Source organism: Tetrao urogallus (genome assembly GCF_951394365.1).
Source record: "Tetrao urogallus genome assembly, chromosome: 4".
Taxonomy (NCBI): Eukaryota; Metazoa; Chordata; class Aves; order Galliformes; family Phasianidae; genus Tetrao; species Tetrao urogallus.
In genome coordinates this window covers 23485828-23513557 of record NC_136817.1, presented here as the reverse complement: position 1 = coordinate 23513557, position 27730 = coordinate 23485828, and the positions used below count along the sequence as shown (strand labels likewise).

The 27730-nt window shown below is 39.8% G+C and overlaps 1 protein-coding gene across 1 annotated transcript in view; it reads right to left on the bottom strand.

Annotated features, from left to right (window-relative positions):
- Positions 1-5038: 5038 nt before the first annotated feature.
- GALNTL6 (polypeptide N-acetylgalactosaminyltransferase like 6) overlaps positions 5039-27730 on the bottom strand; it is a gene marked incomplete at both ends in the record, with an annotated part of 424708 nt that continues 402016 nt past the window's right edge. Inside the window, 4 exons of the mRNA XM_079534806.1 lie at positions 5039-5206; positions 10634-10783; positions 16571-16687; positions 26750-26971. Of these exons, the coding sequence (XP_079390932.1) occupies positions 5039-5206; positions 10634-10783; positions 16571-16687; positions 26750-26971 (657 nt within the window). The remainder of the gene's footprint in view (positions 5207-10633; positions 10784-16570; positions 16688-26749; positions 26972-27730) is intronic.

The following is a 27730-nucleotide window of genomic DNA, read 5'->3' as shown; positions in this document are numbered from 1 at the left end:
ATAGTTCTTAAAGGTCTTTTCTCTGCTTAGATTATTCTCAGTCCAGTGCATTCAGAATTACAGTAAGAAAAATATGAGATAAGAGGTCACTTCAGGACAGATTTATGTATGTAGTTAAAATAATAACAAGAAAATGACTATCAGCAACTAACTGTATTCATTACAATTCCATATACGTATCTATTTTTAAGAGTAGAAACCTTAACTAGAAAGCACTAAGCACTGCTACTAAACTATATTATTGATTCACCTAAAATTTTCTGGTCAGGGAATACTATTCTAGAACAAGAAGTTTAGCAAAATCTAAAGAAGTCAGGGTGCTTTTGTTGTTGTTTGTTTTGTTTTTGTTGTTATCTTTTATATATACCAGATATAATATTCTAAAGACCTTTCAAAATTTACTTTCATATGCTGCAAGATCTTCAGAACCTCAGTACCTCTTTAAAAGAACCTCAGTACCTCTGTGCACTTTCTAAGAGATATATAGAACAGATTTGGAAAGGAGTTATACAAATGAGTTCATTAATCTCATATACCTAATACCAGCTATAGAAAAGCTACTTCTGATCAACTTTTTGTTTTCAAGTGTTTTGAAATGGTTTCACCTAATGACCTTGAGGGATTAAAAATCTGTCATCGTATTCTTTTTTAATGTACATCTTATGTTTCCTGGAAAGATGCTGGACCAACAGCACTACAAACTGATGTTCTTGAGCTATAGGCTGCACTCATGCTGGTGACCTCCCAGCAGCTGTCTTCCCAAAGCACTCCTTCCCCACTCTGTCTGGGTGGCTTGGAAGCCACCACTCACTAAGCTCCCTGCAGAAGTTAGCAGTAAAAATATAATTTAATTCTGATGAAAATTTTTATGAATTTTTTTTAAGCAAAAGTGACTGATATCCACTGTTAAAGGGGTGCCTCCCATTGAATACATTTGGTTAAGCTATACACATACATTTTTTCTGTGATCTTCTGTGGCATCCGATTTCACTGAGGTCACAGAGACATTGATGCTTGGTAAATTGCCAGTAACCAAAGGTTGTTCAGTGCTTGTCTCTTCCTTTCAAGCCTAGTCTATCTTTATCATGAAGATGACCTAGTTCAGCAGCTACAGTCCATTTATTTATAAACTGATAACACTCAGGAAGTATGCATTATATCATTAAAGTATCCATAATGTCGCAGAAACATTTGTTCTCAAATGATGTCATTTTCCTGAAATAAGGTCATGCCTTTGTACAACGCTGCTTCCCAACTCCTCTCCCCCTTATGCCCCTGCCAAGGGCTTCTACTTAGTTTGGATTTTGGAATAAGCACAGGGAAACACAAATGATTTGAGAGTTTTCATTGCACTTGGTGTTTATTCCACTTTTTCCAGTTGCTACCATCTGCAGCAGTAGTAGTTCGCTGACCTCTGAAAGAGTCAGAAAGCCCCAAGTGAGAAAAATTTAGGGTAGGTGCTATGAACTTTAAAGATACAAATATTTTTTTGGGTGTGTTGATTAAATTCCCATAAAACAATCAGCAGAAAAACTGAAGCTAATCGCCAGCTGGAATTTCACTGAAATTATCAGTCAGTGCAACCCGTGCACTATGTAGTATTTTGTAAACACCTTTTTGTACAGAAATGTCATGGTCTTTGGAAGGAATGTGGACTGAAGTTAAACACTTCTGATTAAATATGGCAGGAAAATATATCTGTCCATCCTATCCTTTTACTTGCTCAGATATCCACTGAGTGAAAAAAAAAAGATATGGTTGTGGAAGACTTAAAGAAATTCTGAATGCTAAATTAGTCATGAAATGCTATTATCAGTGGAAAGCTTTGGAGAACTCTCAAGACAGAATTTAATTTAGAGGTAGGGATGATCGTTTATTATTCATAACACTTCCTGCTGAAGGAGTCCCATGCTTAGCAAGTCATAACCTTTTTGTGAATCCATCAGCCCAAATGCTACAGGAGCACAGCTCTGAAACTCAGTCCCTAGGGCCACCTTCTCTGCTCAGCAGGAGGATTACAGCTGCCTGTGAGAAGCTGCATAAGAGCTTTTTTCATATGTTTTTAAAAAGAGAAAAATGCTTAAACTGAAAACAGTGAAGTAACTGTCTTCTCTACTAGGCAATTGACTGCTATCTTTCTTTTCTTTTTTCCTGCGTTATAATAAATACCTGAAATCTCAGCCCATGAAGTGAGAACAAACCTCTCCTCCACCCATCTCTTGTCTCTTTCCACTGGTAATGTATACATACATGTGTGTGTATATATATATATATATGTATATGTATGTATGTGTGTGTGTATGCCACACTGTGGCAAGATATTAGATGTTTCTCAAGATCTGTACTTTCACATAAACATTATATTTCCAGATTAATCAAAAGCTGCTCACTGCTGACGTGAACAACTCTCATATCTCTTTTCTAATATTTTGCCTATAAAAACTGAAAACAATACATAGAACAGAATTTTCCTAAACATCTGGATACCATTCAGATGGATTGTTATCTGACAGGGACTACCAGAGCTCACAATCACTGTTCAACTGAGTAATGGAAAGCTTTGCTTTGACAGTGCAGGATGCTGTGCAATATTAATTAATGAGGGTTGTAAAAGGCATAGAAGATCTCTGCCCCAGCAGCAGTATAGTTCCCATTAGACATTTCAAAGTCAGACCACCAAGATGCAGGCAGAGACTGAATGATATAACCCTACCAATCTGTGCATATTATAAATTGCTCAGCTGGTTTAGCAGTTCTCCTTTACCTCTCTATTTTGGGCATATGGGACTTCAACAGTTTAGGGCCAGTTTCAATCAGCAGCTTGAGGACTGAATTTACATTTTAGGTGCCCATTTTCTTCTTTACCCAAACTCTCATTTCTCACGTTCAGGCTGCAAATAAATGATAATGCTACAAGAACTGTATCTGTGAAGGCTGGCAGCCTTCAGTGCCCAGACTGCTTCTGTGTACTGACAGCAACCTAAATATCCCCACACATTAGTCTTTCTGCTTCTGTCCTTCAGTGCAGCATAATTAAATTAAAACGGTACCTAAGAAAATTCTTTTGCTTTAAAATCATAAAATGATGCCTATAGTTGTTTTTCTTAAATTAGAAGGCCTCTTCACTAACTTGCAGCAATTACTCAGTGTATGGATGCATCCAAGTGCATGCATCCTAAATGCTTCAGGATCTCATTCCCTTCCTAAAAAGTTCCTATAACCAACAATTTTAGGTTAACACAATTTTTAATCTGCAACTACAGGTGCTGTCATAAAATAGTGTACACTACCTGGTATGAGAAACATCCTTTGGATACAATCAACACTCTTTGAGCCTAAATAGAGAGTAAGAAGCAATAAACAAAACACATTTGCCCTTCTGCCTCAAAACATGATAGCTTATACAGCAGTATTTTGGCTAGTCAGCCATTTCTCCAGCAGTCAGACTGAGCAACTTAATTCCTTATGATATTTTTGGAAGCCGACGGCACTGTTACAGCCACCTCTGGGGAATTTCATCTATCCACATTTATGGTGCTTTTGTCTGTAAAGGCCTTTCAAACAAAATCAGCCCACATACTCATCTGATGCACATATACACATGCTCTCACCTTGAAAAATCCCAAACCTGTTAGTTATGTCCACATATTAGCATTAATTGATTCCTTCTGAGAAGAGCCATAGGCTTTTCAAATAAGTTTTAGTGGCCTCACATGACAACAGCTCGATGGGTGTGAGGGACACCACGTGCCATAATGCCCATCAGTGTGACAGAAGTCTGTCTGAATCTGAATTGTATCTGTGCCTAAAGCACCAAAATACAGCCACGTGTAACTTGTTTCATTCCTCCTTTCCTCCACCATGAGATCTGCAGTATCATTTACTTGACAGCTTAGGTTCATGTGATCTCCATCACAGATTTCATCAAGAACTCTGAAACCACCCAACTCGCTTCATGTCAAATTTTCTCCCCACTTATATCTGACAAGAACACCACATGATTTCTGCAAGATCTTTTAAGCTGCGCTACAGAGAAACAGTGCTTTTTTAGGTGATGGCAGCGTACCAATGTTAATTTGACTAACCTAGTTCAGCATGCAGTATGCAATTATTTCCTGCTCTCATGACGATTTTTTTCAACCTATTTTTAACTTAATGTACACTTTGGTAAGGATTCTACCTTAGGAAAGATAGCTAGTCCACATGCCTTCTATTATGTTGCAGCTGCTTTTACATTTGTCACTGAAAGAACAATCTCACCATGTGTGACAACGGGATTTGAATCACAACTGCTAAATATACCACGTATAGAAATTTGATTGCTTTATGATTTTGTTTTTTTTTTTTTTCCCAACTGAAGGGAGAAATGTGAGGGCAAAACCTTACAGTTTATTTCATGCTTCACTACAGTGTAATTCTAGACCCTAAGATTTCTACCATTCCTATTTTGGTAATGAATGGAATGTAAAAGGGAGGTATTTAAAATTAATTGCAGCAGTTCTGAGGGTTAAACCTGCTTAACCCGACCTTTTATAATGAGAATATCAACAGAGCATATATCTTGTCTAGGGAGTGCTGGGACATCATTATTCTTCCAACAGCATGTTTAGTTCTAAAACCTGGGATTTCTTCAGGTTCCTGTAGCCGTCATGCACACCATACACCCGTCCCAAATCACAGCGTCTGTTCTGAACTACTCACTACAGCAGGATTAGACCTGAGAAACTCTAGAGTTTTGTTTTACTTTATTAACTTGGAGTACTTTCAAACAGTTTTTAAACAAAATTTTCCCTTGACCAGCAAGGGAATTTTCAGCCTGAAGTTCTCAGCAGCATCCGGTGAGGCTCCTAGCCAAGTTCTTCAGATACTGTACATCCTCAAGGACAGCCTGCTGGCTCTTGCTGGGGCATTTTCTTAATCCTTAGAGCAGACTTCCTGGATCTAGGAAATTTAATTCCTGACTCCTTCGACCCAGATGCTGGCGAAAACGTAGTCTGCAGGCTGTGTGTAACTGGGTGTGTTCATTTTTTAATTTTCCCTAGGAACTGGCCTTGCTGTTAAATTTTTCTAAAACAGTCATATTAATATGTTCAAAAACCCACTGTTGAGTTTCAGATAAAGGATCACATCTGTTCATGAAAATCTTCTTTTCAGATGGGTTGCAATCTATGCAGCTGCTGCTTACCGGATGGAACAAAGTTTTGTCCTACAGAAATGAGAAAAAAACAGAATTAAGTAGCAAACGCCAAGTAATTGGAAGCGTTCTCATTTTACTGAACATGGATTAACACAGTCGTATCTGAAATAATTTTGTATGCTCAGTGTGATAACCTTGTGCAACAACCACAGCTTAATTTAGAAACTTGTAGAGAATCTAGCACTTTCGTTCCTTCTGTTATTGTCCTTCAAAAAATCGAGGATTCAGGAAAGAATGAGACGACATCACCTTCTCTTTAGCTAATAACCACGTAATATAATGAAAAACGAGAATGCCTTTCTTTACATACCGTGTGCTTCCCTAGCCTCCAATTAAATGTCTGAACCCAATTTTTTTTTTGAGAGGGGAGGTTGTTTTTCACAGTTTCTACTGTGCTGCTGGGTGAGAGGATCTGTAAAGATCTGTCTGAGAAATGGCTATTCTTTGACTCGATGAAGAAGTAAGTAACAATATTAATTGAAGTGCTGTGCTGGACAGACACGTAACTGATGATCTCAGTTCTCACCCCATAAAACGCAGATTTTGCCTGCAGCCTTGTAAGACAAGCCACTGAAATACTCGAGTTCTACTCCTAAGAAGGAAATTCTAATGCTGTTTTTAGATCCCTATGGAGATCTTGGGAGGATAAACGCGGATTAAGTTGTTTTAAATAGGATATTCATGGTTTTTAGTTTTATTCATTTTATTTCACACACACACCAAAAAAAAAAAAAAAGGAATGAATTTTACATCATCCCACTGTGAATCTTTGGTAAAGCAGAAAGTACCAAGATGAGCAACAGGCATTTGTGGGTAGGCTAGTTTCAGTGTGTAGGCAAGTGGCCAAGAGATAGACATGGGAGTGATCAGAAGGCTTGAAAGTTTCCAGAGGCTATATAATGCATTTACTGTATCTGTGGAAATAAACTTCTGATGACTCTCAGTAAACAACATCCAGGCTCTTCCCCTCCTTGCCAAACAAGCTCTGCCAGCTAATTCAGGATGTGCCTGTTTGCCCAGTTTGTAAGAAGGAATAAAAAAAGCGACTTGTCAAATCGCAACCTATTATAAACTCGCCAAAGTGCTCTGGGTGCTGAGCAACAATCATACAGAAACATCTTTAACAAAAATACCCCACCCTTCAGAAATAAAGTTATGAAGACAAAACTAAATTATAACATAATAATAGAAGTTATTTTAAAGCGAGGAAAGTTTTTGGCTTTTTTTTTTTTAAATTAAGAAAGAGAAAATTGATTGTGGGATGTGTGAAACACTGGTAAAGCACTACTTCTATTTTTTATTTTTTAATATTAAGTATATGCCACAGAGAGCAAATTCAAAAGTGTAGCGCTGTGCTCTACTGAAGGGTGATGGTGTTCTACTTGCCTTTCAAAAAAACTGGCTTTCACCCCAATTCTTCACCCTAAATGCATGCACCCACAAGAGAATAATTCTGAGTGATGTGTTCAAAGCCTGCTAAAGGAATCAGCTTCGTATGGATAGGGAGACCAGAGGCCCTGCTCTGCTCTGTACAGGGAGCAGCTTGTGAACACAGGCAACATACATGTGGGGCTGTCACATTCTATATAGCAGGAGACCCTACCAGAGCTCCCAAGAACCCATGGGATGAACCATGGCTGCCCACCTGCTGTGGGGCCCTGTGGAAAGGGGACAGCTGGTTTTTCTCATGTTGTAGCTTGGGAAGGGCTCAGCCAAGCTACTGCAGAGCTAAAGCTGGAATGCTAGAAGCTTTAACACAGTAGCTGGTACAAGAAGAGAGGAAGCTGCTTGCTCTCAGTACAAAATGCATGCTATGAGAAACACACCAGCCTTCACAAAAGAGCCCACGGTCTGTCTTCTCACAGAAAAATCCAGGGGATGCAATACTTGAATGAAGCATTGTTGGTGCTTCTCTCAGCCGGTCTGGTTATTAGGAGAGAAGAGCATTTCTTAAGGAGAGGGACACAGTTACTGTGGGAAAACTTCTGGCTGCCTTAGCTATGTATAATGGCCTATTAATTTATCATCTCCAGCTTACACTGACCTAAGGTCAAAGCCTGCAGTTCTTATGGAACTCAATAAAAACAGGCTGAGGACTTCAATGGGTGACAGTTGCATGCACCCCAGAGAAGAACTTTCTGAGGGAAATATATAAATTCCTCCTTACACCAAGCCACAAGGACCCTTCTGGAGACTTTTCAAGCATCTGAAAAGAGCAGAGTGATTCTTTTTTTCTTCTGCATAAAGGCAAGACTGAATACTATTTGCAGAAGGAGAAACTTCTCCATAAGATAATGGTTCTCGACAGTTCAGGGAATTGGTAATGAGACACAGAGCCTTTCATTTCTTCTAGGTCACTGCCATAACTATGGCCAAGGTCAACAGCAACTGGAAGTCATTATCAACCAGTGGCTGCAGTAGTTTATCTGAAATTAGTCGGTAGCCACAGTGCAGTTTCAGTAGGACAGATGTCCATATGATAAAAACCACTATCACAATGACATGTCTTTCATTGTCTGAGGGGATAATCTATGGACTCAGAAGGTAAAGAGTGAATTTTTACAGTTTGTCCCTGAAGCTGTCAGGAGAGTGTGAACAAACGACTCTATTCAGGGCACAGGTTTTGACGTTGCCAGTCTAGCTTCTATCATAGTCACTATGCTTAGGGTAGAATTATAGTATAATGAAATTGATTTTGCACAATTATAACCATTATTTTTTAAAGACCTACTAAATCAGCCCTCTCTTGAATACATGTGCTCAACAGATGAGACTAGGGCACATAAATTTAATCGTACTTTATCAGAACCAATGTATTACCTACCACTCCAGAGTGACACTATGCTGAAAAACAAGGGCATATTGCTTCACTGGGAGGAATGGAAATCTGTATCCACTGTTGATCTTTGGCTCTGACATGCTTAGAAGTCATAAACACAGTCAAGGAAATGGCTTTCTCTTGGAAAGCTGTTATTCTCCAATATCTCTACTACTTTTAGCATTTTCCCATTGCTCGCAGAATTGATTTCAAAGCCCCATTATGGCATCAACGCTCTTTTCCCCTATTATTAAACTAATTTCCTTTTTCTAACCCACAGTGTTGTTCACAATATTATTTGGATTCAGTCTACTTTATCACTTTTTACAGAGATTTCTTAAATGCAGACTTGGCTGTTTTATTACAGACTCAAAGTCTGAACTGGTCCTAAAAGTACTGATTACTCACTATCATAGACGTACTAGAATTTTAAACACTTACTCAGAGCTTGAGGATACAAATAATCTTGAAAAGAGAAAGTAGCATAGCCTATTAAAAAAAACCATTATCTTCTATTTTTATATGACATTATATGAGAGTGTGATATGACAGTACAGTAAGAAATGCTTTCTATTCAGCATCTTATAAGACACTGACCAAACTCATTTTTCCTACAACGCTGATAAGATGGACACACGACCATTAGAAAGCTACAGCTTCTGTAAATGGTGCAAAGAACACAGCTGCTGATCTGGTCTTTGTTTCCTAAAAGCAAGCATTTCTTGCTGAACCACAATCTATGACTGGTTTACTCAGAGTGCAATTTTAGTTGCATACCGTCCTCTTAGTAAAGAGCTCTGCTATAGCTGCAATTAAACTGATAGAAGCATCTTTTTGCTGTATGGTTTTCTTGTCTTTGGGAAACAGTATAAATCCTATTTCCAGGATGCTCTTAAAACTAAGTAAGGATTATAACAGGTTTTTTTTTTTTTGGTACAGCTGTTCCACCACAAATTTCTACAGCAAATCTAACTCAACGAAACAAAACGTACTTAGTGGGCAGCCAAATTAAAACTAAGCCTAAGCAGTAATAATAATAATGAGCATATTTTCACTGTTCCAACACTTGTTTTTTTTTAATTTGAAGTTTCATAGTTCAGCAGTAAGTGCTCATGCAAACTGATCAGCTTGCTGTCAGGTTACTATTACAGCTAGAACTGTGACAGTACTTTCATCATCACAAAATGTTGTGGTGCCTTTTGTTGAGATGAAAATGCCTGCCTTGTGTTGAGAATTTTTATATGAGCCCTGTCAACCTTCTGGAAATAAAAAATGAAGCTGTGCAGAGGATTTAATAGAACTCACGTTGTGCATTTTTTTTTTCCTTCAAATGTCATTTCTTTGGGTTATCTGCTGCATTCTGTCCACATCAAAGGTGATGAGCCATATAGAGGGCAGCTCCAGATCTGCGTTTTCCTTATGAACCAGCTACATTAGGCACCAATGAAGTGCTAGGGGTATGAAAGCTTCTTTCGTGTGGCTTGGGCGATCAAAAAGATAAATTGGAAGTGTTCTGAAGCAAGAAGGGATTATAATGACATTATAAAGCCATATATGCAGCAATACAGCCACGACTATTTATGTCCTCTAAAGAGCCAGCTCACACTTTTTAACCTCACTACGAGTAGAATCTGAAGGAGAACATATTTCGAGAAAATTCTGTGATACATCTTGGATTGCAACATAAATATGGTTAAAAAATGGCACAGGCTAACAAGCAGGTACTCAAAATACTTGGGGAAAAGCTACTTTTAATAGTTCTGAACTATTTTCCTGCTTATAACTCTAATCTAGAAAGCACTATAGAGGCTTACTTAACATGGTCCAATTCCTGCCACCTAGGTCACAGCATAAGCAATGTAGGGGACAAGGCACAGTGGTTTTAGAAAATCAAAGGATGCATAAGAAGAAGTACTCAATTCATCACAGAAATGGATGTCCTTACCCTGCATGGAATAGTTTATTAGCAATTGTTTAATCAAGGCAACTTGCTGATTAATCATTCTTTAAAAAACCTGGTAGCATTACCAGGACTTTTTATACCCCAAATGAGGCACTCTCATTTCCTAGCTTGACCTCCTGTTCTAGTGATTGCTCAAAATGGGCAGAACTTGGCAGATCAAAGTAGTGTCTGAGCTGCTTATCTTTAATTTATAAACTCCCAATGTCTTCAGGCTTACAGCAAGTGCTTTTAATGTTGGTTTGGGGTTTTTTTTGAGGTAGACATTCCTGCCACTTGTAAAAATGTAGTAAAATAGTAATATTTAACTCTTGAGCAGCATTTCTTCTTTCTGTCATGTCAGATGCAAATATTTTCAACAGTGCCTCACTTAAAATGACACCAGAATCTTCAAATGCCATTATGATATAACACCTTTCAGACACCCAACATGGACACACTCTGAGTTGGATCGGATCCACTTCCATTTAAATTTGACACAAGTAGCTGAATACTCAATGAGAACACACTCCAGAGAGTTTACTACAAAATTAAATTGGAATAAAACAGACTGGATTTTAAAAAGCAACTTCTCTGAAGGGAAAGTACAAGTCTGCACTAGACTGAGTATAGGCTCAAGACAGTCTGAATCTCTGAAATGACCCAGAGTGACTCCGACCTTCCTATAGCTCCAGTGCTGGTTCCCCTTCATCCCATGACAGTCATACAGTGTGACAGGGCTACTGTGTGAGATGGCATCGAAGCAGAACTTCCTGGTGTGAAGTGGCTCCCCAGGACGGATGTCTTCTCTCCATCCGAAGGTGAACAGCTAGAAAAACAGTCAGACAACGCAATAGTTTATTGCTAGTGGAAAACATTTCAAAAACAACACGCACTAAATGATTTGTCTTCTTGCTGAGAAACCTGTGAGCTACAGGCAGCCTGTTAAAGCTGTTTTTCTGGCTGCCTGAGAGGAATTGTGGAGGCTCACAGTTAACAGAGGAATCCTTCTCAATCATGCACCAGCTGTCTGAAATTATGCTGTGACACTGCAGTTGTTCAATCATAAGAGAAAGGTGACAGGTCTGACAATACCAAATTTAAAGATACAGAATGCATTTTCCTTTCTATGGGCCAATCCTTGTAGAAAACAGGTTGCAGCTTGTACATTGCTGCCTACAAGCTCTGCTGAGAGCTGTGATGCTTTTTTTTTTTCCTTTATATTTAATTTAATTCCTCATTTTCTTTTTCTTTTTTTTTTTTTTTTTCCATTTCAGTGCTATTCCATGGCTTTCTGCTTGACTCTCGATTTTCCATAGTATAGACTGAAGCATAACACTGAGAAAGCTCTCTTTAAATGATTAAACTTTGCTACTGGAAATCATTTAGCTGTAACATTTCATGCAGAACTGCACGCAGGCTCATTATCTGAATAGCACTTCTACTCTATGTTGTTGTTAGCCTGCCTCCAGCACCTCAGCCACTGCTCCCCAGGCAGCTGTTTCTCACCTGGCACCCTGCTCCACTGTGTCCATTTGCTGATATCGGAACCACTGTCTACAAATGCAAACTAAAGCTGAGTGTGATGGGAGTCTGATTTGGTATACTCCTGCTGTGCTTCTTAGATTCTGAACCTTTCACTGTGACAGCTATCTTCACCCTGTGGTCTACCTAAAAGAGGCGTCTTTCAAAAATGCTACATCTTCAGCACTGTACCACACTCCATAATACCACTACTGAGAGGCACTATTGCTTCCCATGGCCTGCAGGCACAGAATATAAGTATCCATCTGAATATTTGCTGTTTTTCTCATGTCTCATTGTAAGCCCTTGTTCTGTCTGTGAGCATCTGTCATTCCCTATTTATTTCTGGTTTTCCAGTCAGCATTTTCTCAGTCTTCCCCCGTGCCCTGCTTATTTCTTCTTTCCCCCAGAGTGCCTTTTACATTTGTCTGCTGTAAAATGCAATGGACAACTTTAACTACATTTTCAAACCAAATAGTTGCTTTTTAAAAGGTTAAGTCTTTCTCCATTTATCTTTATGTTTCCTGGAAGCAGCATCACACACTCCCTGCAAAACAGCTTATTTCACAACCAAACTCAGAGGTAAGATTTGATATATGAAAAAGCTACAATGTTGCTTCTGCAAAAATAGAGAAGTTTGAGATGGTTTGCCTCTGAAGGAAAAAAAAGCAAAAGCAATTTCCTTTCTTTTGCTTTACTTTTCTGCAGCCAAGTAATAAACTTGGAGCTCAAAGTAATGAATAACGTACCTGGAGAAATGGTGTGGAACAGTGATTTTGCAATATTCTCACTCTCATGACTACTTTGCAAGATATCCTTTTGCAACACCTTTATCATTTTCCTCAGCAACTAACTCTCCAAATTTTTCATTCTGTGCGTTACTGGTGAGCTGAGGGGCCATTCCTGTTGCTGCCTGGACCTTGTCCTGAAGACCACTGCCACACTGAATGCATCAGTATATCTGAAAGAGCTAAAGCTTGCTTTTAAATCAGATCAGACTGATCCAGGGTATCCTTTTGCCTTTCCCACTCCCGTGTGGTTTCCATTTGAAACCACTGTGTTCCATTTGAAAGTCAAGATTCTTGACTTGATACCAGATAGGGTGCTTTTTTGCTTTTTTTTTTTTTTTTTTTTTTTAAGTTTCCTTCCACTGAAAATCACGATCTGTGTAATAGTAGATCTCACTGATTAGATGGCACAGATTCCTCCCCCTCCTTCTTAGGCTGCTGTTTCGTAAAACAGTTGCATTTAAAAATCAAGTATGTTCTTCCAAGTGATACAGTTACAAAATAAGTCTTGTAGGGGCAGAAACCAGTTTCTAGGACTAAGAGTGGAATTAAAAATAACTAATTGGAAAAAAAGATCATACTTTTCTATACATCCAACTGATACTAAGATGTACAGATAATATTAAAACTTGCAGGTAAGATTTGAAGGTCGACATCCTTCCAACCTCCCCACTCTATGATATCCTCCATAACATGGCAAGTTCTGTCTACTTCAACACTAAACCTCGCCGATGTAAAAATGATCTTTCCTCTGTATAATGCATAGCAATGCTACATGTTAGTAGCTGTGGTCCTGACCCCAAAAGGCTCTGCTTTGCCACTATTTAATGCTTTGGATATTCCTTTGGATGTTAGGAACCAGCAGAGCCTGACTTCATGAGAAATGGATGAACCCAAATGAAGTAATACACTTCATTTGCTCTCATTCATTCCCAGATATGAAACAAAGCTGCACAGAGATTTCCAAATACATTAGAATCAGGCAGCTGGCTTTCTCTTCACTTGAGTTCTCCAGGGCTGTTGTTTCCTACTGAATCCAAGACATTTTCTGTCCTTCTGGCTTCTTCCTTCCTTTCTCTTATTCTCCTACCAGACCCCCATCCTCTGAGTTTGCAACCAAGTAACCCTTTGGCCTGCATGCTTCAGCTTTTGATGAGGCCTGGCCCTCTCATAGGACTACTTGGAAAAAGACAGCTTTTCAGCTGCCTTATCTTTTAAGAACAACTTAATTTCTAACTGGCACTAGGCCTGAAAAATGATTGCCAGATGCAGCCACTGGTCTGGGACTGTTTGCAGGACAAAGGCCCTTTTGAGACCATTAGTGCTCTCCAGCTTGACAACTTTATTCATTTACTCACTGCCTGTCTGGATCCCACTGTCAGTGGGATCAGGCCACAGCACAAGATTGAAGTAGACATGTGTCCAACACAAAGCCAGCGTCATATTTGTGAGCTAGACTTTGACTTGAGTTACATCTCTGAGCAGAAAAGAAAGAGCTGGGCAGGATGCACAGTTACAGTCTGGGCTGAGCTGGAGATGATGCCTGCCCACTTAATCCCTGGCCAGACTGGAGGACTTCAGAAGACAAAGAAGATTTTTACCTCACATCCTTGGCTGCTGTTTGATCTGCTTCATTTGCACCTGTTTCTGAGAAACAGAAATTAGCTCTGGCAAGAGAGGTGGAAGAAAGCCAAGATGCACCTCACTCGTGCCTTTTTTTTTGTTCTGAACAAGTTCTCAGAGAGTTCTTTCTCTTGCTCACCAGAAAATCTGCAAGTGGCCCATTGTCTTACTGTTAGTTTTTACAGCCCTGAGGTAGAAAGTCGTCTTCTCACGGCTGCTAAGAGGCTGGCAAGATTACACAAATCAAGTAGCGCAGTGGGTCATCTCTGTCTAGTGGCATCATCAACACTAACACCTACTGCTTTCCTCATATCACATTTTTCTAAAGAATTCTCTGTTAATTTAGACCAGAATTTACAAGATCTGCTCAATGTCAGGTCACACTACTTGGAATATGATAATAAAATGCTCAATATTTTCATTAACTCTTTTGGTGTCTACCAGCATGTGGAGAAATCATATTAGTAACATGGCTGGAGTAGTGGAAAAGCAAGCGTTCACACCACTGCACACCATCACTCCATGGAGGAAAACATTGGAAGAGGCAGAGGGAAAGGATGTTACTTCATTTCTGGAAAAAATCCAAGCCCTGCATCACTAAAATGTTTTGCTCTACTGAAGTTAAAAATTTCTTTTCTACTGGAAAACTGAATTTTTTCCTCTGGATGATTTGCCCATGCTGTAATTCCTTTTCGGATAGAAATTCTGAGTTCCATCCAAGTCTGATATCTACTTTGCTTCATCTTGAAGTTTGAGATTCTGCTTTAAAATCTGCACCTTGTACAGACTGATCCTTGAAACCTATCAGCCAGATGACTGTGTTCTGTACTTGGAGTACGAACACTTGAGTAAAATTTGCTTTGTATTGTTTCTAAACTAACCCATAAGCCAATGAATTATAATGAAATGACAGAACCTTCAAGATTATGAACATAAAATGTTACTCTGTGATACAGTAACAGACATTAGTCCAATCATCATTTTTCTACAACTTCTACTTTCTAGCTCTAGCAAATAAGGTCCCCTTCTAGGAGAAAGTGAAATCATGTTACTCTAATTTTGTTCAAAAGATTCTTCAGAGTTTCTTGTGCGAGTTCTAAGCTTTACACTGACAGGAAAATAGGCTAAGGGCAGCCATGCTCTGCTCAGTTGTAAGAGCAGCTTTTGAATATGCTGCAGTCTCTGGGACAAAGAAAACCCTCACAACCTGCAGCACACCACAAACACAAACGAATCAAAACAACCTCCGTTTTGCCAACAGAAAACAGACTGTTTTGAGGATTAAACAGTATCTATCTATACTCCAAAGCAACAGTAAGATGATTTTTTTTTTTTAAAGCGATTCTTTTTCACCCTCGGTCCGATCCCGTTTCAAGCCTTGAGAAGCTCTCAGAGCCGCCCACTCTTCACCTTCCCCGGCCCGGTTGTGCTCAGCTTGTCCAGAGCTGCCCTCTGCCGCCTCTTTTCCGAATTACACTCTTAACACAGCAGCGCTTGGACAAGTGTGCGATAATTACTGAGCTGCTCAGCAAAAACGAATTCAGTGACCTGGCTTGGGCTTTGGTAGTCCCAGTCCCACACAGCCGCACCACAGTGCTCAGAGGAACGTCCCCTCGCTGTGCTCTGAACACTCCTCGTCCCCAAGGCTCCCCCCCAGCCCCATGGAAACAACTGCTTTCATAAACAAAGCTTAATTCTACGTATCTATCTCAGCATCCTATCGCCGTGCTTTATCTCTGTTAGCTACATGAAGAAGTCTTCTTTCAGCAGCTTCCTTCCCCTTGTGTTGGCACTTATCTAAATTGCGATCATTTTTAGCTCTTCAGTTTCGTTCACTTGCACACCTTCCCCTGCATTTCTGACTGTCCTTAGAGGAGGAATTTTTGACCTCAGCACTTCATGTATTCCTCAGAACTCCTCCTTCCCAAGCTTTTAATATCTCCAAAAATTCCATACTTGACAGTCAATTTTTTCTCCTTAGCCTTGTGGGTTTTTCTCTAATCTGAGTCCGCTGCTGCGCAGAAGGCATGTTCATTAAAATTGTTACTAAATGGCCAGGTTGTACTTTCCATCCTGATTCTCAGGAACGTTGGCCAGAGCTAATTAGTCACAGTCTCTTTCCTATGCTACTCACAATCACAGCAAGTACAAATGAGAGTTCTTTTCCCCCCACTCTCCTGAGAAGTTATGTTTTTCTTCCTAACCAACCTAGATTAAAGCATTTTTGAGCCTTTATCATCCCTCATGTTTGTGAAACCCATTCTGGCTTTCACGCTATTTATCTTGCTTATAGATCATATTAAAATACAACCACTTACTGTGTTTGCAGAGATGAAAGCAAAAAAGGAAACAATCAATAGATGCCCAGGTAGTATTTAAAATATTTTCAGTGAAGTGAACTGAACTCAATATGTTGTCATGACATACTGAGATAGAACTGTGGACCCAAAAGCTCTTTGAGAACTAGATTTCCTTTTGGAACTTTAAAAGGATATGGCAAAGTTCTGAGGTTGGTTTAAAAGGAATACTTTTAAGAAGCTATTAAGGTCAGCAATCATTCAAAAATAATTTCTACATTTAGCTTTACCTTAAGTAAAGGAAGAAACTTCACATAAATGTTCAGAAGCTGGAAAAAAGAACCACTATTTTGCACTGCTTTTTTCTTTTAGCTGTTACAATACCTGTTCATGTGACCACGTCCGTTCTGAGCCATCCTTCACACAAATGTCTAGCCTCAGTTCAGTCCCTGTGGCTCCGTGTTTGCTGTCCACACAGAGATTGGCTGCCACATTTCGAATCTGTAAGGTCAAGCATCAACATTTCACATCAAACCAGGCTGCAGAGCAGAGTCATCAAGATTATGGGGTTATGAATTTAGCCGTTGTAGAAACTGAGGGGCTTGAGATTCAGTTGCACAGAACTGGTTTTTACAGGGTATAACACCAGGTCTTGGAGTGATCTCTTCTTTTGAACAGCTTCAGAAGCAGCAGAGTTAGAAGTACTCTGCTTAACAAATAAAAGGTAGGCCTGTATGAAATAGCCTCATGCAAAGAAACTAAGAGAAAAAAGGTGCGAAAGGTTCAAAGCTGAGTCTGGCGGTTTTTTCACCTCCTACTGAACCAAGTGAGATAATGGTATTATAAGGACACAATTTCCAAATGAGTCTCTCACAGGCTTCAAAGCAATATTGCTCTGAACACTCTGTCCCAGTGCTTGTTCTTCCTCTAACAGTAACGTCAGTGTAGGTAAAGTCACACAGCACTTTTCAAAATGCATAAAATTAAAGAGTACTTATCGTGCCCACCCACAGAGGTTCCTCATGCTGTCTGTATGCTTCTGCAAACAAACTGCAGTGGGACTTATTCTTAAAAGGAGGCTGAAACAACTGAGTAATAACCTGTGACTATCAGTCACACCATTTATGCACCACTGCTCCTAAGGAGGTATTTCTAGAGGACTGGATTGAAAATGCATAGGCTGCCTTCTACTACTAAAGAGAGAAAAATGCCATATTTATTTTGAAATATCACGTACGTTTCCCCTTGAATACCTTGGCTGAGCTGCTTAAAAACGCTTCAGACACTGCCAAAGCAAAGAGGATTTCTTAAACTTTCCATTTCAACGAGATGCACAGACAGTAAGTAACCAAAGCCTATGCACATTCGTTATTCATTTGGCTGCACTTCAAGTGCCGTGTTCAGTTTTGGGCCTCTCATTACAAGAAAGACAACACGGCCCTGGAGCACACCCAGAGAAGGGCAACAAAACTGTGAGGGGTCAGGAGCACAAGTCTTACTGGGAACAGCTGAAGGAGCTGGGATTGTTTAGTCTGGAGAAGAGAAGGCTCGGGGAGACCTTATTGCTCCTACAAATCCTTCAAAGGAGGTTGTGGCAAGGTGGGGTCAACTTCTGCTCCCACATAACTAGTGATGGGACAAGAGGGAATGGCCTCAAGTTGTGCTAGAGGATGTTCAGGTTGGATATTCAGAAAAATTTCTTCTCTGAAAGAGTGGTAGGCATTGGATTGGGCTGCCCAGGGATGTGGTGAGGTCATCGCCCCTGGAGGTGTTAAAAAAAGGTTTAGATGTGATACTAAGGAACACGGTTTAGTGGGAAATACTGGTGGTAGGTGGATGGCTGGACTAGATTACCTTGGAGGTCTTCTCCAATCTTAACGATTCTATGATTCATGAAGCTGTATACAGATTCTGGATGTGCAACAGACAGAAGGGAGGTGGACATTTTTGACATTCCTGCAACTACTTTGATCCTTATTTTAAAAAAAGAAAAGCTAGATGCTGAACAGAGCTGAGGAGAGATTTGCAATTTTCAATGGAAATATTTTTTTTTTTAAACCAGTCATCATTGCCATATTATATTAGAGAAACATAAATATTGCTACTCTTAAATATGGCTTACCTCACAGAAAAGATAAACAAAACCAAAACAGGATGGAAGACATCTCATCACAGGAAAGAACACAGAGTACAACAGGGGTAAGCCTTGTGCTTGTAATACACATAGGAGAACTGCTTTGCTCTTTTTTATTATTATTTTGGAGAATTGGAATTCAGTCTATTCATCATGTTCTGAGAAAGATTTAGACAGATGGGAAAACAGCAGGAACTGGAGGAAAAAAACAACCACCACCACATTACCTTCAGGAAAGGCTTTAGGAACTGCATTTGCTTAGCCTAGAAAGGAGCAGATTGAGCAAGCAATGTGAGCAGCAGTTTGAGCTTAAGAATTCTGAGCCTTCACCAGCGCTCACAGGCATATTCTTTCAAAACACTGACAAGCATAGTTCTAGGGCATTCTTTCTTATTTCAGTGCAATAAAATTGCTGCTAACCTGCCAGTACATACAGACAGATGCAGAAACCCAGCACTGAGCCCCACAGTAGAGTCATGTTAACTGAAAAAAGGATGAAAGGTAATAAGTCCTCAGTAACTCTCCCTTCATTTTCATATCATCCATCAGAAGATGGAGATAAGAACAATGAGTAGAAAAGACCTATTTTTTTCTAACCTATTTTTTCTTAAGTGAAAAAATTTCTCCAAGGATTATTTGGACTCATTTCTGATCTCTAAAATCAAAGATCTCTAAAATGAAAGAAAATACACTCCACATCTAATGAGTGCTCATTGGATTAAAGGGCTGACATAATTTTGCCTAGATGACATTTCTCCATCCTGTTCTCATTCATTTGGATGTTGTGGTAAACGTATTCTAAGCATTTCTGGAAGGCTTTGAGCCAAAGCTACATTTAGGATATTCACTACTGGAATCCACTGCTTTTTTATTTCCTCTGTTCTTCCCTCTGCTCCTGAAAGGTTTTCTCAAGTTAGTTTTTGTTCTGGTTTGTTGCAGCCCACATATTAATTCATCTTTTTGTTTTGTTTTATCCACCTTTTCAGCTGCAGAAGGGCAGTGGCTTGTTTCTCATTTTCTTTTTGTATTACAGGCATTTCAATAAAGTCTGTGCTTTTGTTCTCTGGCATTCCTGTGTGGTGTTGGCAGAAACTAGAAACTGAATTGTGCCATCAAACTGCTGCCAGAACCATGGGGAATGTTTTGCTGAACACCAGCACTACGTTACCTACAAATCCCCTAAGATCCCTTCACAGAACAAGGAAGGACAGCAGGATTGCAGCAAAGAGATGCTGTATTTTCACGTTTACATCAGTATGCATTTTAACTGCTTTGTCTCCAGTCACACCGCACAACGGATGTCAAACGTTTACATTACAGCTAGAAACATAGCTAGCACTCCTAATAAACTCCCATTTCCAACATTTGTAGCTCGGCAATTGTGGAGACATTTCATCTCTCATGTAGTTCTTAAAATATTATCTGAACACAGACACTGGGATGATGCTACTAAGAAAAGATTGTAGGCCCTATCTTCTTATAGAGAGCAATTCATGTGTTCAAGCACAGATTCTAAAGGGCTCGTAGTCTCTCTATTCTATAGGGAAGGGGTAAGGCCAAAGGTATAGAGAGTTTTTCAGTGCTGCACCTATGTTTGGGAAATAAAGACTTACCAAGTGAGAGACATTTCTGCTGTTGTAACATCCAATTTCTGCTTTTTAAATGAGGTAACAAGCCATTAGGAGAAAGGGCTGCTAAGTGTAGATACAGTCCTTGGGGTTTATGAAAGAGAGTTAGACATTAAAACTACAGCTTCTTTTCTCAATGTTTAAAAAAAAAAGATGTTCATGAAGAGTAGTCAAAGCCTAGAAAAAGCTCAACTACACTATAAAAGTAGAAAGGGGAATACATTAAACAGAAGCTGGGGCATTATAGGACAAAAGCTCTTTGAACCTAGGCTTTATGTTTAAAGAAGATATTTAAAGTTGTTGATTTGATAAATATTTCTACATTAACTTTTAGGGAAAAGAACAAAGGACTTACATACAAAAATATTTTTGGCAGATGTTGTCAGTATGGCCATCCATACTTGATTATTAGTTCCTGTTAAAGTATTTCATTTTAAACTCAGGGTTTGCTTGCTTTCTTAAAGCATTGGTGTTTTTCAGAGACTCACAGAGAAACTTCTCTATATTTACATACAGCAGAATATACTGTCTCCTAGATAACGTGACTGAGACAATTGTTTTTTTCAGAGTGCCTGGTATGACGCTACGCTTTTGTTCTAGGAGAAAAAAAATGTTGATAGCACACCATGTTTATACTTCTTGCTAAGCAGTGTTGTTCAGAAAAAAGGCTGTTCCAGTTTCTCAACCTGCATTAATGAAGGGCTGGGAGGAGTATCAGGAAAAGCAACAGCAAACAACCAGTTCTAAATAACCCAAAAAAGGGTGATAGTTAAAGAAAGATTTGCTTACCCATCCCAAAGAACAGGGCTTGCTGAATACTCCAAAATGAGAGATATCCAGATAGAGACCCTTCCCTTGTGACAGCCAGCCCTTAAATGAAACCTAGAGAGGGGTGGAACCTGGTGAAATGCTTTCACCTGTGCTCCCAGGGCTGGTTCTGTCCCTTCGCTAGGTGTTCAATGATTGGCTCAGACTGTGACTTAGTAATTCCCATACAAAGGGACAGAATCAGGACAGATGATTTAAACTGGCCAAAGGGATATCCCATGCTATATGACATCAAGCAGAAAGAGAGTTTTGAAGGGGGTGGGAGTTCATCTCACTCTCTTCCACTGCTTGAGACAGGAGCAGAGCATTGACTGGGGAGTAGTGAGCAATTCATAAAATCATAGAATGGTTTGGGTTGCAAGGGACCCTTAAGATCATCTAGTTCCAACTCCTCTGATGTATGCAGGAATAGTTCCCTCTAGACCAGGTTGCTCAAAGCCCCATCCAGCCTGGCCTTGAGTGCTTCCAGGGAGGGGCCAACCAGTATCTCTCTGGGCATCCTGTTACAGTGCCCCCACAGTAAAGAATTTCCTTCCTATATTTAGTGTAAATCTATTCTCTTCCAGTTTAAATCCATTTCTCTTCATTCATTGCTACATAACCTTATAAAAAGTCTCTTCCCAGCTTTCCTGTAGGCCCCCTTCAGGTACTGGAAAGCTGCTGTAAGGTCCCCCTGAAGCCTTCTTTTCTCCAGGCTGAAGAGCTCCAACTCTCAGCCTTGCACCCTCCTTGTAGGGGAGGTGCTCCAACCCTCTCATCATCCTCATGGCTCTTCTCTGGACTTGCTCCAAAAGCTCCATGTCTCTCTTGTGTCGGGGGCTTGAGAACTGGACTCTATCTGGGGTCTCACAAGAGCAGACTTGAAAGGCAGAATCACCTTCCTCAACCATTACGCTTTTCTTGATGCAACCCAACATACAGTTGGCCTTCTGACTGCAAGATCATATTGCTCATGCTGAGATTTTCATTAACTGATGCCCTCAAATTCTTTTCCTCAGAGCTGCTCTCAAGACATTCTCTGCACAGCCTGCATTTGTGCTTGGGATGGGCTGGGCCCACCTCTCAAGCCTGTCCAGGTCCCTTTGGATAGCATATCCTCCCTCTTGTGAGACAAATGCACTACTCAGCTTGGTGCTGTCTGCAAACTTGTGAGGTTACACTCAATCACACTGTCCATGTTGCCTACAAAGATGTTGGACAGAAATGGTCTCAGCACTGATCCCCAAGGAATGCCACTCATCACCAGTCTCTACATGAACAAAGAGCCATTGACTGCAACTCTGAGTGTGACAATCCAGCCAATCCCTTATTCAGTGAGCGGTCCATCCATCAAATCAATTTTTCTCCAATTTGGTGATCAGGATATCACGTGGGATGACTTAAAAAAAAAAAAAAAAAACACAACAGTCCAGGTAGGTGATGTCAATTGCTCTTCCTTTATCTACTGATGCTGTAACTCCGTCATAAAAGGTCACCAAGTTCGTTAGGCATAATTTGCCCCCGGTGAAGTTATGTTGGTAAGCACTAATCACCCCAATTTGATTTTTCATGTGCTTTAGTAATGCCTTCAGGAAGATCTGCTGCACGATCTTGCCAGGCACAGCAGTGAGACTGACCTGTCTCACTGTCCCTGGATCATCTTCTTTTCCCTTCTTGAAAAATGGGGATTATGTTTCCACTTTTCCAGTCAGTGGGAACTTCACTAGATTGCCATGACCTTACAAATATGGTGGATAGCAGCTTGGCAACTTCATTCACCAGTTTCCTCAGAACACGTGGAAGAATCTTGTTGGGTCCCATGGACTTGTGCACCTTCAGGTTCTTTAGACGGTCTTGAACCTGATCTTCACTTACAGCAGGCACATCTTCCTTCTCCCAGTTCTTACCTTAGCATTCGGTAGCTTGGGTGGTGCGGCTAGAGCCCTTGCCAGTGAAGGCCAAGGCAAAGAAATCATTGAGCACCTCAGCTTTCTCCATATCCATTGTGACCAGGCCTCCAGTCTCCTTCTGGAGAGAGCCCACATCTTCCCTGGCCTTCTTTTTATTGCTGCTATATCTGTATAATTTCTTCTCATTCTCCTTTATGTCTGGTTAGATTTTATCCAGCTTCTTTGTGGACCTCCCAGGTAACTCATTCTTGCTTTCACTCCTATAGACTTGCATTTTGCACTTCATGCATAACTTGCTATATACATTCATATATAAATATACATTGTCCTAACTGTTATCCTTTTCCTTTTCTATATCTTAATAAATTGTTTTATCTCAGCCCATGAGTTCTATATTTTTTTTCCTCTTGATTCTCTCCTCCATTTCACTGGGAGTGGGGGGGGGAGGAGAGCAAGCGACTGCATGTCAAATGACTGCATGCATGCTGAATCACCAGCCAGATTAAACCATAACAGTTGACCTACACTAAATTGACGTTAGAGTTTTGCAGAAAGTCAGGACTTACGTGATTTCATCTACTCTCCATGAGAGAGGCAGATTAAGATGGTCTGACTTCTTACACTGAAGAATGTAATAGTTCCTGCAAGGTTTGCCCTTGAGAGTACGGGTGACGCTCTGCCTGCCTTGCAGCCCCACTGTAAGCCTGGGTCACCTCAGCCTTGAGGAAGGCAGGGGTTCAGTCACTCCCAGTAGCATGAGGGTCAACTGTGTGTTCGATGTGCCCTAACTAGACGCACCAAAACCAAAAATAGTGAAGCAGAGCAATCTAAAGTTGTCTTAAAGTAATGAAGGAGGAGATGAAACTGCGGCTATCCTCACAGTGCCCAGTACAATGCAACAACATGAGAGGAACCTTGATGTTATCAGCCCATATAAACACTTTTCTTATATCTGACTCAATGCTGAAAATCAGAAAGTATCTGCAGCTCTTGGAAGACATTAACAACATCCATTTAAGTTGCTTTATTTGTCTGAGCAGCACTTAAAGATGATTTTAGTACACACTTACATTCTCAGATAACCCTAGGGCCATCAATGTTTACAGATCAAATGAGGAGAAATGAGCCACCTTTCCTGCCAACAGATACATGGCAATTTTAAATGGATTTATCATTTGTGTGAGCCATAAACAGGAAAAGCTGAAGTTGAAAGAAGTCACACACTGCTAAAGACCTCTCTGAAGAAAGTAGGACTCAGCTGTGCTGCATGACAGTGATCTTGACAGAAGAACTGTGAGAAACATAGCTGTGTGGCACTTGTTCTGTGTGCGATGGAGGAATAGCTGGTACAATGCCCATGTGACACTTGATGGACTGGTACTGACTCATTAAGGCTATGAAAGTGAGACTTTAAAACCAAAAATAATCAGAGATTAGTGCATTCTTACATTTTAAACCCTTTTCAAATATACTATTTGATTTAACTTCATGCATGACATTTTCAAGCCACGGCTGTAAAACAATTCTATAAAATCCATGAGGTCTGGACTGAAAAATGAGTATTTTCAGGTCCTATAGCTCAGAACTGCTGCAGTGACTGAGTGACTTGCTTTGTATTAAATCATCAAATAAGAGGTTTATGCAACAACAAATGAAACCAAGCTTAAATATTTCCCTTTCGACTCAGTAAAACAAATCAATCTTTTCATATCACCCTGACAATAGGATTAGTAAAGTCTAAAACAAATTACAACGGCTGACAGTATATGATTGATTTACTGTAAAATATGTTTCCAAAGATACTGTTGGAAGCTGTGCAACACACTTGCAGTGACTTGTAGATTCTTCCTAAGAAAACATTTAATGTACAAATCTCACCTAATGCAGCTATTGTTCTTAACTTCCTTCAGCAGGATTTCCAATACACATTACAAATAAATTATTGCACCTTTGAAAGAGAATGGAATGGTTATTACTGTTTTTCAGCTGGTAGCACACTTTCCAACATATTTTTAAGAAACAAAATCTAATTTAAAATTTGCCTTTTTTTTTCCCCATGGTGGGAGAAAAACCAGTACAGTAATCTTACCCAAAGAATTGATGATCACTAACCTTAACCTGTCTGGATTCATCACTGCATTGCCATGCTGCACATATTTCAGATGTTAGAAGGCAGAGCAAAATATAAAATGAAAGATACACCCTGCCAACTACAAAGGACAAAAGGCACAAACAAGAACAAGAGATAAGGTTGTGTTGAGGGTAGTGGAGACAACTAGTTCTGTTTCTCAGATTTACTTCTTCTCTATTGTGAATAGATTTTGAGAGATTTAGCTATCAGATTTTAAGTAAGAGAGTTTGCAGAAAGAGGGGAGTTACGCATAGGTTGTTTACCAGATGTCTGATTTTACACCACATAGCTTCTACTATCTGTGCATCAAAATACTAGAGCACAAGAATGCCTGAGACCTCTTGTTTATTCTTCTTCAGACTGATATAAAGTCTTCCCAAGCGCAAGCAGAGAGAATACTAAATGGCAGTCAGCCTTGGCATAGACTTCTACTGTGTTTAGTCAGCAAGGTTTCTAGAACTGCTTGATTCTTACAAAACAGTAACACACGTCTGTGTTTCTCTGACTGTTTCTAGTTATGGCAGCCATTGACCTCCAAGTTTAAGTTCTTACCAAGAGTCAACAGATTAATTAAAGCTTCACAGGAATGTGATAGTCCCAGGGAAAAATAGAGTGGTAGGACTGGAACTTCTCTTTTACGTCAGAGAGAAACTATATTTGAGAGGAAACAAAGCCTTCAGTCTTTGTTTCCTTACTAAGAACTCAGTAAGTACTTTTAAGGTACAGATTAGTTACCACTGCTATGATGTACAATTTACTATCATGAACTCATGCTTTTATGCAAGGAATGCATCAATAATGATGTGAGCAGAATTAATATCTGAATCCCAATTTCTTCTACTTAAATCCTGTCACTGAAAGAAGAACTGTTTGGCTGTCTGTAGAAGTTATAGATCTCATGATCAAAGTTCTTGAAGAATGCACATGTATGCATGTGGAAGACCATGAAAGCGGACATAGAAGTAATGACAACTCTGATCAAGCCTGGCTTATACTGAGCATCTCCAGTAAAATGAGAAAGAATTCAGCACAGATATTCTTATGCTGTTTAAACAGCAGCAAAATACAGGAGGAAAGTCCTTCTTATAAATCTTAACAGATCAAGAGGAAAAAGATGTATATGCACCACCTTCAAGATGCAATGAATCAGCAGCAGCTTCTAGGAGTAAAAGGCCACTGAGACTTCCAGTACAGCTATGGAAGTCATTTCCTGCCCCTGCACTCTTTGTGTTTTCATTTTACCTACACAAAACAAACTGCCAAAAGAGGGTTTGCCATGTCTCTGCTCTTCAGAGAAGTCTGTAGGCAGATCTTAGAGTATGGTTGGAGAGTTCCATGAGGCTGTTTGTTTGCTCACTGCTCAATGGATGCTCGGATGCTAGCTTCCCTTTCCTCTCCTTTCCCTTCCCTTTTCCCCAAAAGATGCATTCCATTTGTCTGCTTGTGGAATCTACAAAATGCAGACCACAAGTTCAGCAAAATTTGTCTTTTTAAGAGAAATGCAGCAAGGCTCCACTTTTCATATTCACATATATGATCAAAACAGACCAAACATAACTGCACCTGCACAGTGATCCTGGTGAACTGTAAGCCTAGGAGGAGGCATATGAGCAGATTTGCAGAAATACAGTATTGACTTCAGACCTCCTTTTTGCTAATGAGACTCTAAAATCAAGTTGTGATATGCAATAACGAGTGCTACATATTCTTTTCCATGTTCTTGTTCTCAATGGGCATGTATCTTATGGCCTGTACACACTAAATTGTAATGAATTATAAAATGGACAGCAACAGCCCTAAGACATGACAGTTCCTTGTTTTAATGGCTAATTTCGGGATGAACTCCTTAATAACACTAGTTATCTAAGGTGCTAAGTATAATTTCATACTTTTAATTTCCTGTGATGTACAATGTCAGGCTTATTTAAATTTCTTCTAATTTGTATTCCTCACCTCCCCCCAGGCAGCAGGTGGAGGCTCCACAGGTGGGTAATATTTGGGGACATCCCAAGCCACTGCAGCCATGAACCACTTGAAATCTTTACATTTCAGGTGCTTGCGAAGTTCCTTCTGGGCAGAGATGTCACCAGTCGAGAGATGTCTGTACTCGGGCCGTCGCTGGTAGATGTACTCTGCAAACTCATCCATCCATGTCTCTGCCACACGCTTCAGGTTCTGTGCAGCAGAAAAAACAAAAATACTGATTTTTTCATGAATTGACTGAAATTATATCCCTGATGGGGATAATTAAACAAACAAAAATTAATAGCCTATATATCTTGTAAGCTTAACAAGTCTAGTTTTTCATTCTTAACATATAGAAGAATACCAGTAAAGATATGCTACCTTCATTTAAAGTGCAGAGTAGCCACTACATAATATTAAATATCCTGTTTTCCTGCTGACTTGGTAAAATAAAGTCTTTTCTCTGATGAACATATTTTACTCCCTATTCTTTATGAATCTTCACACAGGCTTTGATTAATGCTGGATGTTAAACAGATTTTCTTTCAGCTGCTCAGATTTGCATTTGTGCCTTTTCCTGTTAGCTTGCAACGTACTAATGAATTAATAGTTCAAACTATTTCTTCTGTATCTCACTTCACATCTAAACCTTAGCCATCATATGGCTTCTTTGCCTTGTTTTCACATTTCCCCAGTCTTGGTTAACTTCTCTTCACCAAGCTGCATGCCCTGTTGCCTCCTCAATTCTCTTTAGGGAGATTTTAGAAAATTCCCCTAGAGTGGAGGTCTAGTTGCCCTGCTCCCTTTCCCAGAATTACATCTCAATTCATGCCCACATTTTGGGTATGAATTACATGCTTATGCCTGCGGACAAGCAGTCACAACCTTATTGTGCTCCACCTCCTTTTTGGTTTGGAGCTTTGGACCGGAAGCTTTCCTGTACTACTATACCAGTAGATCTGCAAAAGC